This window comes from Elephantulus edwardii, unplaced genomic scaffold, assembly GCF_000299155.1.
Source record: "Elephantulus edwardii isolate Elephantulus edwardi_28Jun2011 unplaced genomic scaffold, EleEdw1.0 scaffold00003, whole genome shotgun sequence".
NCBI classification, from domain to species: Eukaryota; Metazoa; Chordata; class Mammalia; order Macroscelidea; family Macroscelididae; genus Elephantulus; species Elephantulus edwardii.
The window spans coordinates 4,386,185-4,403,538 of NW_006399753.1; the positions used below are offsets into that span (position 1 = coordinate 4,386,185).

The 17,354-nt window shown below is 50.1% G+C and overlaps 1 protein-coding gene across 1 annotated transcript in view; it reads left to right on the top strand.

The window, feature by feature from the left end:
* COL22A1 (collagen, type XXII, alpha 1) overlaps positions 1-17,354 on the top strand; it is a 210,880-nt gene that overhangs the window by 20,931 nt on the left and 172,595 nt on the right. The window contains exons 7-8 of the mRNA XM_006879451.1: positions 599-637; positions 16,584-16,637. Coding sequence (XP_006879513.1) covers positions 599-637; positions 16,584-16,637 — 93 coding nt within the window. The remainder of the gene's footprint in view (positions 1-598; positions 638-16,583; positions 16,638-17,354) is intronic.

Consider the following 17,354-nt stretch of genomic DNA (forward strand, 5'->3'; position numbering starts at 1 on the left):
GAGAGTGTCCTGTCATCTGTCAGAGTGAGCAGGGTGGAGGTGAGGAGAGTGTCCTGTCATCTCTGTCAGAGTGAGCAGGGTGGAGGTGAGGAGAGTGCCTGTCATCTCTGTCAGGCCCCCAGGGAGGAGGTGAGGAGAGTGTCCTGTCATCTGTCAGAGTGAGCAGGGTGGAGGTGAGGAGAGTGCCCTGTCATCTCTGTCAGAGCGTGCAGGGTGGAGGTGAGGAGAGTGTCCTGTCATCTCTGTCAGGGCCTCCAGGGTGGAGGTGAGGAGAGTGCCTGTCATCTCTGTCAGGGCCTCCAGGGTGGAGGTGAGGAGAGTGTCCTGTCATCTCTGTCAGAGCGTGCAGGGTGGAGGTGAGGAGAGTGCCCTGTCATCTCTGTCAGAGCGTGCAGGGTGGAGGTGAGGAGAGTGCCTGTCATCTCTGTCAGAGCTCCCAGGGTGGAGGTGAGAGTGATGCCCATCATCTGTCAGGGCCTCCATGGTGGCGAAGAGGACAGCCCTGCCACTCTGAATCCCAGGTGACTGGCGCTGGCTGTGTGACATCATGCCCTTGAAAGTCTCTCTTTGAAACTTTGTTTTCTTTGTTTCTTTCTAGGGCAGAGGGCCTTTCGTCCAAGGAGAAAAGGGTGAGAAGGTACGTGGCCCTCTTTATCTCACTCTCCTGAGGGTTGGAGAGACAGCTGGGAGATAGGATGTAGGAATGTGGGTGTGGGAGAGGTGTGTGCTACCATGCATGTCCTGGGATGAGTTAGAGGTGGGGAGAAGGGGTCTTCTGTGCTGAGTACCGGGACTTCTGTGTCTCCTGCCACTCAGGTGGGATGTGGGAACATGCTTTGTGGTCGGCAGGTGGAGAGGAGGTGGAGACAGGAAGTGGAGGACTGAGAGGCAAGACTGAATGTCTTAGGGATTCAGGGAAGGTTCTGCTGGAGAAGCTGGCATTGGAGTTGTGCCTGGGAAGTGCAGCTTTTTGGGAAGGTTCTCCAAGGCCAGTGAAGAACTACTCACCAAGAGAGGCAGCCCGAGGCCCCACCATGCACTTGGCCTTGATGGTGACCTGGGAGTCCAGGCTCTTACAGACGGAACGCCATGCCGTCTGATTGGGAGAGGGTCCAGTGGTCCAGGCAAGGCCCGTGTGCACACTGTGCTTCATGCCAGTGGGAAGGCTCTCAGTCAGCCCTCCTTGTCCCAGGGGCGGAGCCATGAGAGCACTAGTCCAGTGACTGTTCTCAGCACGTTCACATCTAGAGACTTCCATGAGGGAGGCTGAGGTCCCACCTCCACCCTCTGTCCAGTGGCATTTGTGAGACTTGGAATGACTTCCGGTCAGAGGGTGAGTGAGTTACAGCCACCCAGAGAGGGTGGCACTTCTCGGTGCACGGTAACATGTAGAGGAGAGACTGGCGACCAGGAAGTGCACTGTGGTGTTAATTGCTAACTCTTGTTGGAAAGAGATATGGCCTTGTGGGCTGGTTGTGTGTGTGTGTGTGTGTGTGGTGGAGAGGAGGAGAGAGCGCATGATTGATTGATTGACTGTGGAGAAGCAGCATGACCACTTCCCGTCTCTGGACAGATTGCAGACTTGCTCCTGGGTTCTGTGGTTGAACAGACACAGTTCAGGTTCTGCCTCTGTCTTCTTTAACCACACATTTCTGGGCTACTCTGAGCCTCAGTTTCCTTTTCTGTAAAAGGGTGATAGTGGTTCCTATTACATGAGGTTACATGGGGGATAAAGAAGGAGCCCTGAAGCATGAGAACCTTGGAAACCTTATAAGGCAGCTCCTGCCTGTCCTACAAGGTCACCCTGAGGGGAATCAGCTGAACGCAGTGGGTGGGTTGGTGTCCGGGGATTAAAAGAGACAGTATGCACAAGTGTTGACCGCCTGAACCAGCCCCACACTTGGTCTTGCTGGGTTTGTGATCAACACTCTGACACTGATAAGCATAGTTGCAGATGGCTGGTGCTTGAACCTGGTTTGGAGCCCGCCAAGTGGAGTCAGGGGCAGCGGGGAGGGAGTGCTGAGCCCAGAGCCCCTCCAGGCCTCCCTTGTTCCTGGGTGAGCACACCACCGGTCAACAGTGGGCTGGGCGTTGGGGTGAGGTTTCCTGCTGGTGGACTACTGCCTCAGTCTGTGGTTTATGGTGATGGGACCTCACAATCTGCTAGACCATGAACCACATGAGGAGAAAAGATTCTGAAAAACAAAAACAAAGTGAGAATGTGAAGTGTCTGTAAACTTCCCTTTGAGCTTCCTGCTTTGAGGGACCAAGAGCTTGGCAATGACCCGGCCGCCTTTTCTGGACCTGCAGTGCCCTCTAGTGACCACAAACTGGAGCGCGGTTGGAGTAAGTTTTCCTGGGAGCAAGGACCCTGGGTATGTGCCTTGAGGTTGTTATAAGGAGTATGACTCAGCAATCCTGAGATCAGCCCACCTGAACCCTGCCCTGTCTTGTGCCATGTTGCACATTCATCTATTTATGGATAATTCCTTTATACTGAGAACTTGGTGTCTAGAAGAAAAGAAGGCCTAGGACACCTCAGATCTGTGCTCAGACGTGAGCTTAGATGTTGGGAATAAAGCAGGCTTTGGGGGGTGGGTCCAGCTCTGTCAAAGAGGCCTTTTGTCCCCAGAGCCTTGTTTTCCCATCTGTAAAGGGGGGCCCTGGGTGTCTAGGGCTGTCCTAGGGTAACGGGAGGTGAGGAACCCCTGTGTAGACACCTTGCATAGTCTCTAGCTTGTTAAAATTCTGCTTGCTTGCATTTTTTTTTTTTTTTTCGTTTTTCCAGCAGCTATTGCTATAATTCAGTAAGGAGGAACATGGATTTTTCTTTCACTAGACACTATCCAAGCGTATATTTATTTAGTAGCTGCTTTGTACCTCTTCCTGTTATTATTATTGACGTCTTTATTTACTGGCATAGTGCATTAAATGTTGGACTGCTAACTCAGAGGTTGGTGTTTTGAGCCCACCATCTGATCTGGGGAAGGAAGATGAGGCTGACTAGTTCTATAAAGACGTGAAGCCTTGGAAGCCTGGTTGCCTGTGGTTGCTATCAACTCAGTAGCATGGGGCTTGGTTTTTAATGCAAGTCCTAAAGCCGGGGCTGGGCCCACATTCTCAGGATCTTAACTGGAAGACCTACAGGTCAGTCTGTCCACCGGGTTCTTTTAAAGCACATCTTCTCTAAGCAAGCCAGACTTTAACAATCCTCTCGTATTTGATTCTATATGGAGAGAGCAGTGATGCTGTTCTGAAGCCCCGCTTAGTCCAGACAGAGATTTGTTTCCTTCGAAGGGCTAGCTCAGGCAATTTGGAGGGCTGACAGGTCTAAAATTCATAGATGAGACAACAGACTAGAGACTTCTGCAACTTGAGTCCCAAGAGCCATAAACCAGGTGTCAGAGAGAGTGAAGAGAGGGAGAGTTCTTTCTAAAGATTTACTTACGAACCGAATCAGACTGCACACCGGGAATCTTCCCTTTCAACTAACTGATCCCGGAACAGTGAAGCACCATATTCTTATACTAGTCACTCGGTGCTAAATGGTTCTATGCAGACCCTGGGAGCCCTGCACATTTGTCTTCTAGAAGCAGTGAGTTACATGTGAGACATGAGGCTCATTATGGACGATGGTTACAACATATCACATCACATTACATTGTATATGGAACAGCAATAGAATCATGGTTATCCTGCAGCCTCACCAAGTTGTCACAAATGAACCATCGCAGGAACATAGTGGGGAGGGCTTGACTGACCCCAGTCACGCCTAGAGTTTGGATAACTTCTTACAGCTCATGAGGGGTCCTTGGGACTCACAGGAAAGGAATTGACACAAGGTGTCCCATAAAGCCACAGCTGGGTCAGTAACTTAGTATTCAGGATCTGGGAAAGGACCCCCCCCCCCCCCCCAGCAATCACAAATTACTTCCTTCCGCATTTTCACAGAAATCCATACAGCAATCAATAAAACTTCTTATGGATTTTGTGCCCAGATTTCACAGTGTGCTTCTCCAGGAAAAAACAAAACAAAACAAAAAACACCCAACAGGAACAAAGGAGCGAGAACTCAGAGGACTTTGGTCAGGCTCACGGCTCATCGACGACAGAATGTGCGTCCCACAAACATTACACTGTTGTCTTTTATGATTTTCTTCCATTTTGAGCGGGACCAGAAAGCTGCCAGGAAGAGAGTGTGGTGAACGAGGAGCTCTGAGCCAAACAAACAGCTGAGGCCAGTCCATCTCCCCAGGATGTCAGCATTTTGTAACTTTGAAGAGAATGCCAGAGGCTAGAGCAGCTTGAAGTCTGGAACCTTCCTGTAACAGGGTCTCAGCATGTTGGTCCATAACAGAGCTGAATAAACAAGGTGCTAATTAGACAGTTGATGAGAAACCCGTGGCCCTTGGAAGGGGCTGCGGTCCATCTGTCAGTCTGCTGAACTGTGGGGCTGTGTGTTGCCATGGAGCTGGAAGCCACCCTCCTGGGGCTCCCAGTACCCACAGGGTCACCCACAGTGGGAAGGTCTCACTGGAGCTTCCAGACTAAGACAGATGAAGGAGAATGCCCTTGTGAAGTCCTCTCGCTCTCCACAGGCTTGGGGTCAGTTTTGCCCAGGGAGATGGGTCTTAGGTCGGAAGGCGCTCAGATGCCCAGTCCCCACCACGAAGGGTCTCTAGTATACTAAACCAGGATCTTTTCAAGTGGAAAACTAGGTTTGTTCCGAGCAACATTTGTTCTGTGTACGTACTGGGAGAGAATCTCTCTTCCTGAGGAGATAAAACGGCTCAACTAAACTAGTTACGATGAGGTTTATAAAAGGGGGGGGGGAAGACGTAGATCAACCATCGGCTCATCTCAACATGATTGACAGAATTCTTCCCTCTCCCTTTTATTATTTTTTTCACTTTTTACTGATTTTGGTGGAGCTTTATGGAGCAAATTATATTTCCGTTCAACAATGCGTGCTACTTCGTTTCGTGCCATTGGTTGCAACGTCCTCCGAGGAAAGACTTGGTTTCACTCTCTCCAGGACAGACCTGTTTGTTTTCTTGGCAGTCCATGGTATGTTCAAGACTCTCCTTCCAGCACCACAGCTCGAAACCATCAATTCTTCTTCTGTCATCCTTAGTCATTGGCTAGCTCTCTGATGCATAGCAAGTAATAGTGAAGACCGTGGCCTGAATCAGGTCTCTAGACTGACATCTTTGCTTCTCAGTACTCTGGAGAGGTCCCTGAGAACAGATTCTCCCAGTGCAGTTCCTCGTTTGATTCCCTGACTGCTGGTGCCAAGAGTGTTGATTGTGGAGCTGAACAAGCTGTGACTGTTAACAACCTCAATCTCTTCTCCACCCACCCTGATGCTTTTTTCAGGTGGTTCTACCCACCTTTAATCCTTAGCATCCTGTCCCTCCATTTATCCACTTTCTTTCTTGTTTTCCCACTTCCTCTCCCCTGTCCTCTTTATTTCCGGGGAAATACTGCCTTTTGGGTCTCAAATGGTTGATTGTCCCCAGGGGTGCATGCCTGCCTAGTGTTATTTTTCACCTTTGTTTGACTGGACATTGGCCCTGTGGCTGAGTGCAGTTCCTGGCCTGCAGGATGACTGTGTGTTGTTGTGTGCTATAGAGTGTCAACCGACTCATAGCGGACTCTGCCGCAGACTTCGGCAGCTATAACTCTCGGGTGACGGAGACCTGATAAAGAGGACACAGACCTGACAGGGCATCTGTCTGCTGGCCACCAGGTCGCCATGAAGGGGAGTCAGTGCACTCTCAACCAGCTGTTACAGAGGACAGAGTGACGAGGGCTGAGAGGCCAGGCTCCTGGCAATGAACAGGGTCTCTGAGAGGTAGGGTTCTGCCTACTGCCCCCTTGGAGCCCACAGCTTCCTGTGTACTCATGATTTGACCAAAAAGTGACTATTTGATACTACCTTAAAGTAGATGAGTCCCTTCTAGCTGTGGCCCAGGAAGCAGACAGGCTTTTGAGAAAGGCAGCTGACTTGAGGAAGATTGGAGCTCCACCAGCCAAGCTACACCGATGGTAGGTTAGGATGCCTGAAACCCTTCAGTACCAAATACTTAACATAGCTTAAACATCCTGTACTCTTTGAAACATGCAACTGCATTTGACCTTGAAATGCTGTCAGGTTCATGTCGTACCATCCTCCTAATGACCACCAAGCCAGCCCATGGCATTGGATGATGAAATCCAGTGTATTTGGCTGCACTTCTCGCCTGCCACGGTGTGAGATCCCCCTTCCCCAGGGCGCTCTTTGAGTGTGTCAAGTCCCTACACCTGACCCCTCTCCTGCCTCTCCATCACCCCCTGTGTCTGCAGGAGCCCACAGGGTGCACTCACCGAGACCTGCCATGCTCCACACTGAATCAGCTCTTCCAAGTGCGCCCACTTCCCCATTCTGCCCAACGTTGTGGGCAGATGTTATCATTATTTCACTTCATGGAAAAGGTCACTGAGACAGAGGGAAACACAGTGATGTTTTCATTCTAAGAATCTGTGGGAGGGCAACAACATTGTTAACAATAAACTCAGCTTGTTCAGTGACAGAGGACGCACAGCAGCCGACTGCTCTGGGGAAGGCACTGTGCTCAGGCCCAGGCAGATGTGGAGGCGGGACACCAGCTCCTCAGGGCACACTCTGTGATGCAGAAAGGACAGACAGGGCCCGAGGCCACCAGCTCTGGAACATGGTGACCTCGGGCTCTGCACTGGTGGTTAGAGGGTCAAGGTGAAGCGTGTAAATCTGCACACCTTGTTTTAATTCTGCAAGCTCGACAGTTGTGGAGCAAGACTCTGCTTTAAAAGATCACTGGAATCGCTGCGGCGGCTGGGACGGTGCTGGTCACAAGAGGAGGTGTCCTCATACAGTCTGGCTCCTGGTGAGATGAGAGTCCTGAGGTAACCCCTGATCTCACTGAGGGACCTCGCCAGCAGACTGCCACCTGAGTGCCTCAGATCTTACTCCAGGTGACAGCCAGCTCTGTGCTGACTGTGACAGTCCATGATCCCAATATGACAGGCGCGCCTTGTGCTGTCCACACCATAGTGCAATGAGCCATCTTCCCACCTGAGCGACGCTCCTTGGTGTCTCTCTAAGGCTAGCTCTGTTTAGAACTTTGTTTAGAGAGCTGCTGAGAGATAGGGGTGAGCTTCACAGGTAATGAGGGGGGCCCCTGCCAGATGAGGATTCCCCTTCCCCCCGCCCCCCCGGAGTGTACACCTCAGGGGTGCTGGAGCAGGTGAAGGTACCCTGGTGGTGTAAAGTGGAAGAGCGTCACTGCTAACTAAAAGGTCAGCAGTTCGAACCCACCTGCCGCTCAGCTACTCCTGTAAAGATATGTAACCTTGGAAACCCGTGGAGCAGTTCTGCTCTGTCCTGTGGCTTTCACGAGTCAGCATTGACTTGATGACGTGCTTTCTCTTTGTCACTGGTGGAATGTACACTCCACTAAGGGGCAGTGTTGTGTCATGTGCCTTCAAGGGAGAACTGGTGTGTAGCTAGCTGACTTTGCAGTGAGTTTTCAGAGGCTGTAAATTGCATGGGAGAAGATCGCTCATATTTTGGACTGACAGCTTGTCACTGGACTGCCAGAGCTCTCTCAAGGGATAGTGGACACTTACATTTCCTGATTTTTCCTGAAAGCCTAGCATTGGGATAAGCAATAGTCTACAGTGCAGAATTCCCCTGCCACCCTTGGATGTTTTTTACAGAAGTAGAATGAGTTAGTCTCAAGAGAAGGTGCAATGGAATGGAAAATGTCATGGTATTTGCCCTTCATTGAGATTTTAATATGTGCCAGTTATTCGGATGATGACAGAATCTCCGAACAGCTGCTTTATAGAGGCGGGGACACACCCTGGACGCTGGAGCTGTGCGTGGGTGACACTGGGGTGACTGACTCCGTTAAGTGCAGGGAGTCCTGCTGATGGCCACCTGATGCACAACTGAGTGACGCCCTGCCCGGATCTGTGCCGTCTCCACGATCAGCTATCGATCACACCCTTGGTGTCCATGCAGACGTGTTGACTGACATTTGGAACTAGACCCTTCTTTTTGGTCTGTTTTAATCTGGAAGCTCCAGACTGAAGGCTGTGCAGCATCCGACCATTCAGATCTCCACTGAAGATGATGGTGGCCGAGCTGAGGCACACTGACTGGGAATCAAACCAGGGTCTCCTGCATGTCAGGCACGTCCTTTACCACTGAGCCATCACCACCACTGCCTGACCCTGAGCTCCTCGTCCTCGATGTCTGCACTGCAGTAACCGTTAGTCCCCCCGCCTTCTTCCTAAAACAATGCTCCTGCCTGGCAATTCACGATCCTCCAAACCCGTGTCCACAGGGAGTCAGCACACTTTGTGTATTGACTGCTGTAAGGTCTGAATGAAAATAGAAATAGTGTGTGTGTGTGTGTGTGTGTGTGTGAGAGAGAGAGAGAGAGAGAGAAAGCTCTAAGGTGTATTTGTGCTGTTTGCTCTGGGTCTCTTTCCATCGTGGCCAGTTAACCAGCACCCCCAGCTCCTATTCTTAGCCTGCACATTAATGTGCATTATTCATGGTTATCGAGTTGGATAACTGTGTTTGAGTGCCTTCTATTTTTACAGTAATTAAAGGGTTTAAGGGAAAATAAGTTTAGCTCCCTGTGTGCCCTCAAATAGCTTCGTTGGATGCTGGAAATGAGAATAAATAAAGGTGCCACGGGCCCTGTCCGTGGTGCTGAAGGACACCTTGCAGAAGACTGGCGTTCACGGGATGTCACAGTCCTGGACAGACAGCTGGCTTAGGAAAGTTCATTCCCCTCCAGCTCTGTCTGTCTGACACTCAGGCCCATGCAAGGTGTAAAGGCCCAGTCACAGGACCCAGAACTTCTTTCTGGAGGGTGCGGTTGTTGATGGGATGGAGCGATGCTAGGCTGCTGGGCTGTAAAGTTTGCAGGGCCCAAGGGTTTTATACTAAACTCAGCAGGCTGGACTCAGACCTCCACTCAGCCACTTGGTAGCTATGAAACACCAGAGCAATAGTTTAGCCCTGTGACCCTGGCTCTCCTCATTTAGAAAGTGATAATTCTAATAGCACTTGCCTCAGAGGCTTGGATTAAATGAGCTAATGAAAATAAATGACTGAGATTTATAAACAGTGCTCGTAAGTGTTAGCTGTAATTACTATTATGCCAGCATAATCTTCATTTATTTGGGAATATGATGTCTTCTGCAGCTGGGGCGTCAGTGGGGCCATGTCCCTAGAGGTTCCCACAGCTATAAGTTGGGAGAGCTGAACGTGTGTTCCCTGAATGTGACTCCTTAGCTCCAGAGTGTCTCAACAGCCTCAAGGAACTGTAAGAAAGTGGGTTCTAGGTGGGCTGGCATAGGAGCTTGATGTTTTCTGCGTCTTCAGGCAATCTACAATCATTCACTAAGTGTCTAAGAATAATATACTACCTGCCTTTACAAGCAATCACTATGTGCCAAGAGCCACTCCTGTCAGCAACTACTTTAAAGTGCCAAAGAGCAATGATAACAGTTTAAAGACTAGGGTGTGCCTGACCAAGTAATGGTCTTTTCACATACTTCGTATGCATGTGAAAGTTGGATAATTAATCAGGAAGACTGAGAAGAATGGATGCCTTTAAAATGGGGTATTGGTGAAGAGTATTGGATGCAGCATGGATGGATAAAAGAACAAGCAATCTGTCTTGGGAATCATGCAACCAGGTTGTTCCTTAGAGACAAGGATGGTAAGACATTGTCTCATGTAGTTTGGATGTCTTGTCTGGAGGCACCAGTCCTTAGAAGAGGACATCATGCTCGCAAGAATCAGGGAAGGAAAGGAAGACGCTCAATGAGGTGGACTGATACAGTGACTGCATATGGTGGAGATTATGAGGTCGACCCAGGGTCGGGCAAGGGTGCTATCTGTGGTTTATACGGTCACTGTGAGTTGTCAACTCAGCGGCACCTGACAGCAAGAGCCCCATGCCATTTAGTTAAACGTTTGCATTAAACCCTGGTGCACTTGGTGTACTAGCGAACCCTGGTGGTGCAGAGGCTAAAGTCCGGCTGCTAACATGAGAGGAGTTTGCCCACCTTTCTTCCACAGTGCTGCTGTATTTGAACCTCTTGGCATTTGGGTTGACAGTGCACCCCCCTCTGGGCTACGGCACCAGAGCTGCCCCTCTAAGGTGTCTGAGAACAGCCCAGCTCACCTTCATCGCAAGTCTGAAGACATCGGCTTCTCAGAATGGTCATCGTAACCCAGAGAGCAGGTGTTGGTTTCTTTGGGAGGCCTGGACTCTGCAGCCAGGTTTGTGGTTGCCTGTAAGATGAGGAGGCCAGGGCTCATAGCACCTTGAGAACCTGGCCGTTCGTACTCATGACAGAGGGTGTGTTTGGAGCTGTGCCTGGTAATCTCTAGAGACCATTTTCTTTCTACACCACCACACCGCTCATTTTGTTTTTCAGGGTTCCACACCGCAGACACGTTTTCATGGAGGAGAATCCTCCCATGCTCTCGTCCTCTGGAAGCACACAGCTCAGAGGTCTCAGTTCCTCTCGGGTCTTATGCAAAGTCAGGTGCTGGTGCAGGAGGTTGGTAAGGAGGTTGAACGTCATCATCTCCTGATCCGCCATGAGACACGTCTATTCGCTGAGCATCTCTTTGAATAGACTGACAGCTGTAAGAAAGACAGTGTCTGTGTCTTCTTTCTGACCAAGGAATGTGGAATCTTCCCTAAGATGCTGAGCTGGAAGAAAGATACTGACAGCTCCATGATATAACAAAATCCCCCCAGAACAAACCTGTGGTTGTTATGTAGATGGCAACTCATAGTGACCCCACTGTTTGGGGTTCCAAACCTGTAAATCTTTATTGGATGAGGCATTTCTCCCTCAGACTGGATGGTAGATCTGAACCACTGACCTTTCGATTAACCACTTGATGCATTACAAACTACGCCACCTTCCAAGATGGTGGTTGGGGAGTTTTACCCAGGGCTAAGTTACTAAGATGATGCCATGGGCAATGGCAGGGCAGGCTGGTGTCTCTACACCCCCAGAGGGAGCCTGGGGTTTTTGTAGGTCTGGCAAACAAAGATGGTTCTGGATTAGGGCATCTTAGCAAAAGATGCTGGGGAGTCACATCGGAAGTGGAGAGGAGCTCGCTGCAAGCGCGTCTCCATGCTGGTGCTCGCAAAAGCGCTCTCTGTGTTCTCTCTGGCATTGTCTGGTTTCCTTTCTTAGAGGGGCCTGCTGTGCCAGGGCCCTGGGCCTCCTCACTTGGCCTCCACTCCGAGGCCGCTCCCACCCCCCCGCCTTCAGCTGAAAGACTTCTTCACCTGCAGGGGCCTCAGGGCAGGGGGGCCATTCAAGGACTACCCTCCTAAGTCGTAGATAACCAGCCCCTCAGGTAAGCCTGGCACCCCACTCTCCCTCATGCCCAGGGCATTCGCTCACAAGCTGTCCTCACAGTTCTAGGGGGCTCCCACTGTGGGGAGCGCGTGAGTGCAGCCCTGACTGGAGAAACACACTGCTCCACTGGTAGCCGACAGGATCTCACTTGAGCAGGGTGCTGCGGAAGACAGGACCTGGTGATCCTCTTGCTGGGTCCTGTGGAGTTCACGCTGACTCACAGCGACTCCACGTGACGGATCCGAACTGCCTTGTTTTATAGGTCTTTTTGCTTGCTGCCAGCCCCTCTCCACTTGCTAAGTGACTGTCCAGCATCTCTTGCTAAGGTGCCCTAATCCAGAACCATCTTTGTTTGCCAGACCTATAAATTTATAGATTTCCTGGGCTGTGGTCTTCACAGCAGAAGCTGGTCACCAGGACTATTTCCCTCAAAGCCACCAAGTGGGCTCCGACTCCAGGCTTCTGTGTAGCCACTGCTGAACTGTCATGGCGTCAGGACGACAGAAAAGGAGACCCAAAGGAGCAGTTGTTTCCTGGAGCACACAGCCTCACCAGGCCCCAGAGTCCGCTTAACAGTGACTCTCAGGCACTCGCCCTCCCTCTGCCCTGGTGTTGACGTGTACCATCCACCTGGAGCTAACTCATAGCCCACCCTCCAGCGGGTTTTCAGAGGTGGGAAATCGCAGTAGATCTGTTATCGGCTTGGAGTCCAGGCTGGCTTAGCTGACATGGAATGCTGAGGGCAAACAAGGCACTTCTCTGACGTGTGTGTGTGTGTGTGTGTGTGTGTGTGTGTGCGCGCGCGCGTGCGCACACAACGTGCATGAGATCAACAAAGCATGAACTGATGCCCTTGAATTATGGGGTTGACAACACAATATACTGTGGACTGTGCTGGTGGTGCCCGGCATAGCGTGTTGGCCTGCTAATTGAAAGGCTGGTGGTTGGAATCCTGGAGAAAGGTGGGTGTTCTTCTACTTGGAGGTCACCACGACTTAGAACCGACTCAGCACCGTGGGGTTTTGTGGTCAGAAGGAGGAACATGTCAGTCTTAGAAGAAGTTTAGTAGCAGTGATAGTGCAGGTTCCTTCCGTGCACTTTTTAGGCGTGTTGGCAGGAGGAACTGGCCTCTGGAGAAGGACACCAGGCTTGGGAAAGTGGACAGTCAGCAAGAAAGCAGAGGGATGTGGATGTGCAGGGGGAAAGGGGAGATTAATCCTCGGGTTGCACAATTTGATGGGTGGAGGATGAGGGAAATGGAAAGAATTTGTTCAAATTTTTATTCGAATTTTGTAAATAAACTAGTAGAAAAATTTTTAAAAAAAGAAAAAGAAGACTGTCAACAAAATGCACAAACAGGATCTGCAGCAATGAACTCACCGGAAGCAGAGCATGTAAAGATGCTGAGCCCGGGCTGCTATCAGTTAGAACCAATTCACTGCACCCGGCCCTCACCCCAACGTCCATGCGTCTTTCTAAATGGAGACGTTAACTGCAGTCGAGTCAGCTCCAGCTGCACTGTGGAACCAAGTCCAGCCGAGTCTTGGTCAGCTCCAGATCTGACCATGGCACGGATGGTGGCCTCGTGGATGAGACAGTGTGCTGCCAACACAGAGGCAACAGTTTGAATCCACCCGCTGCTCCAAGGAGAAAGATGGGCCATCTTCTCCCGTGTGGTTTACAGCCTCTGAAAGTCCATGGGAGGGCCAGCGGCGGGTCTGCTCTGACCCGATGCCAGTGAGTGGACTTTGTTGTTTCTTGTAGATTCTCAGGAGCACATTGCTAGGCTTGTGCACATTCTCAGGAGGACATTTCTAGGCTCCTTCCTCGACCATCTTCCTGTGGAAACTCATTGACAGCTGTTTAGTGTTAGAGCAACACAGGATGTCCCCCTGACTGATGGGCAGTGGCTGTGCACGAGGTGTCCTGTCTGAGAACTGATCTTAGGTTTCCTGCATGGAAGCTGAGAAGTGTCCATGAAATGACTAGGGGACGTACAGCATATGACACTGAGCTTCCGCTGAGAAAATACTAGCTGTTGTTAGGAGGCCTAAGTAAGATGTCATCGGCAGAGCACACACTGCAGCAGCTAGCAGATGGCACTTTCTAGCATCCATTAATCCATGTCTTCATCAATTAATGGACTAATTAATTCATGGTGGGGAAGGAGGGAGCTGGCCTGAAGGGAGAGTCTTGGGTCTAAATCACACAGTACCAGGGCGGAGGTAGACCGGTACTCGGAGATCCCAGAGTTTACTCTCTCGAGTTCTAAATCCTCCTTGCCCTCTCTGGGGAGGTGTGTGGAGGAGAAAGGCAGCAGCAGTGGGGTCCGGATGCCCTTCACCCTCCGCTGCTGTTCCATGATCACATTGTTCCGTGCCTGAGAGTGTAATCCACTAGAATGATGTTTGTACAAGCCCCGCCCCCCCAAGAACATTCTGGAAATCTCTGCTCTGGCCAGTCATGACACTCTTACTCCAGGAGACATTTCAAGTTGCCTGTCTGAGGTGTTAGTGACATCTAGATAGGAGAGGCCTGTAACACCCTCAGAATCCTACAGAGCTGCCCTGAGCCCCAAGAACGTGGCTGAATGTCCACAGTGCTGAGAGCCAGGACCCTGCTCCAGCCAGGCTTGACCACACATCGGCACTGAGAGCAGGGTGAAGGGATTACTCACGACCTGCTGAGGACCCAGGGCCAGCCTGGCTCGTGCTGTCCCGTGTACGTTCAAATGTGTGCTCTGAGAATCTGTACTGCTTACCGCTAGCCGATGCCTGCCTTCCTGCACGCTACCCTGCCCTTCAGCCTGGGGACTGGCAAGATTGTTGTTGTTGTTGTTGTGTTTGTTTTGGTTTTAAAAATAGAACCAAGGGGTTTATTGGGGAATAAATACAATTCATGACTTGAGGAGCACCTCATAGTAATATGACCCTCTTCAAAGCATGGTTAAAGAAGTTTAAGCTGCCCTGAAGACAACGGCAAAAAATAAGGACCCAAGGATTGATGGGATACCAACTGACATATTTCAGCTAACAGATGCAGCCGTGAACGTGCTCACCAGTCTATGCCATGAAATTTGGAGGAAAGCTGCCTAGTCGACTGCCTGGAAGAGATCCTTATGGTGATCCAGAATAATGCAGAAATTATCTAACAGTATCATTAATATCACATGCAGGCAAAATATTGCTGAAAATCATTTCAAAAAAACAGAACAGTACATTGATAGAGAACTACCAGAAGTTCAAGTTGGATTTAGAAGAGATCATGGCACCAAGGGAGTCATTGCTGATGTCAGATGGATTCTGGCTGAAATGAGAGAATTCCAGAAGAATGTCTATTTTTGCTTTACTGACTGTGCAGAGATGTTAGACTGTGTGTATTATAACAAATTATGATTATGGCTAACACTGAGAATATTTGGAATGCCAGAATACTTAAATTGTGCTCATGTGGAACTTATGTCTAGACCATGAGGTGGTTGTGTGAACAGAGCAAGGGAACATTGCATAGTTTAAAATGAAGAAAGGTGTGAGCAGGGTTATAGACTCCCTCCACACTTATTTAGACTGTATGCTGACCTAAAAATCCTTAAGTCTAAAATCACTGGAGAAGCTGGACTCTATGAAGATGAATGTGGCATCAGGATCAGAGGAAAAATTCATCAACAACCAGTGTTATGCAGATGACACAACCTTGCTTGCTGAAAGTGAGGAAGACTTGATGTGTTTGTCGCAGAAGATCAAAGACTAGACTTCAATATGGTTTACATCTAAACATCAAGAAAACAAAACTTCTCACCACTGAAACTATAGGCAACATCATCATAGATGGAGATCATCAAAATAGATGGAGAAAAGATGATCAGAAGAAAGGCACTCATGCCATTATTAGGTAATTAACTGGATGTCCCATGAAACTCTGGCCCTGAACCAAGAACCTGAATCCTATAAAGTGTTTCACTGTAGATAAGCTGCCTCTGCAGCTACCTTTTCTGTCTTTGTGACTGTATCTAATTCCATAACTCAGCGTCTTGCAGGTGTATAGCTTGTTGGCATGATTATAAGAATTGTGCACCTGACACCATACCCAGTGTGGGTTTTCGATCTCTGTTAACTGCTTCCCCCTGTACCCTACCCCTGGTATGAGCAATAAACTTTGTTTCCATCCTTTTATGTAAGTGACGCCGTGCAATATTTGTTTCTTTGTGACTGGCTTATTCCTTAACCCAGCTTAATGTATTTCAGCCCCATCCATACTGCTGAGTGTGTCCTGACTTCATTTCTCCCACTGACTCAGACGTATTCTATTGCATGTATGGACTGTGTTTTGTTTATCCATGGATCTGTTGATGACATTTATGTGGTTCCACCTTTTAGCTATTGTGAACAGTCCTGGAATGAACATTGGTGTGCAAGCCTCTTCCTGAGTTTCTGATTCCAGTTTTCTGGGCTTATACCTGGTGGTGGAATTGTATGTTCTACAGTAGTTCTATTTTCAGTTTTCTGAGGAATTGCAGGACTGTTTCTACCACAGCTGCACCATTCTGCATTCACACCAGTGATAGATAAAGCTTCCAATTTCCCCACATGCTTGCCAAGAGCCAAGATTCATTTTCTGGGTTTTAGGTCATATATATATATATATTTTCCCCCCTTCTCTTGTTCTTCAACCTCTTCTAGGGAGTAAAATAGTGTCTCTTTGTGGATTTTATTGACATCTGGGAGGCTAAAGATGCTGGGAATCTTTTCATATATATTTGATGGCCATTTGACTGTCCTCTTCTTTGAAACATCTGGAGTTGCAGACAGGCCAGAATCTCCTGCGGGTACTTTCTGCCCGTTCCAGCATCCGGGACACTGGGGCCTCTCCCAGTTGCTGCTGCCCTGGCTAATTCTGAGTCCATGTAGGTTTCGCTGGGACCAGGAATGAAACCTGAACCGTGGATCTGTGGCTCAAGAGACGCCACGCTCCACCATCGAGCGACACCTCCAGGCCCCTGTGTGGGTGTCAGTGTTGGTATCTGTCAGGCCTTTCTTCCAAGGTGACGGGGTGGACTCAAACCTGCAGCCTAGCATGGTAGCTGTTTGTACCACCCACAGACTCCAGTATGGTTTTGTTATTTATCGATTGCTGTTCTCTTTCTCTCATCCTAGGGCTCCCTGGGCCTGCCTGGACCCCCCGGGAGAGACGGCAGCAAAGGCATGAGGGTGCGTTTTCTTTGTCCCCCTCTTCTGGTGAGGAAGGCGGCAGGGCTGGTGCTGCCTGTGCTGGCAGAGGGGGCCCGAGCCTGGCCTGGAGTCATGGTCCTGGTGTCCTTCTTCTCCTCACACCTGAGCTCCTGGTACTGGGTCTCGGGGGTCCTGGGTCCTCACACCTGAGCTCATTGGTACCAGGTCTCAGGGGTCCTGGGTCCTCACACCTGAGCTCATTGGTACCAGGTCTCAGGGGTCCTGGGTCCTCACACCTGAGCTCCTGGTACCGGGTCTCGGGGGTCCTGGGTCCTCACACCTGAGCTCCTGATACTGGGTCTGGGAGGTCCTGGGGGCACTCTTATCACTGGAGGACCAGCAGCAGCTGCCATGTACCTTCCATGCTTGTCCTTTGAGCGTTCGTCTCACCTGGCTGACCAGCAGCCTGCCTCCCAGTGCCCACTGTCCAGCCCCAGTGCAGGGCTGTTAGCTAGAGGAGGCCCCGTATCAGCCCAGCAACACCCACATCCGCATGGTCATCAGCCTCACCCGTACTGGTGCCCCAGACTCCGCCTTTCCCACTAGCCTTCCTCTGAGTCAGAGCATACAGAGAAACTGAGGCACAAAGGTGTCTCACATTGAGGTCCACCTGCCCTGAGAAACAAAGGCTGGTGCTCTCCCACCGATAACCCCGATGAGAATGGGCGCTAAGTTCCCCTCTCTTAACCGCTCTGT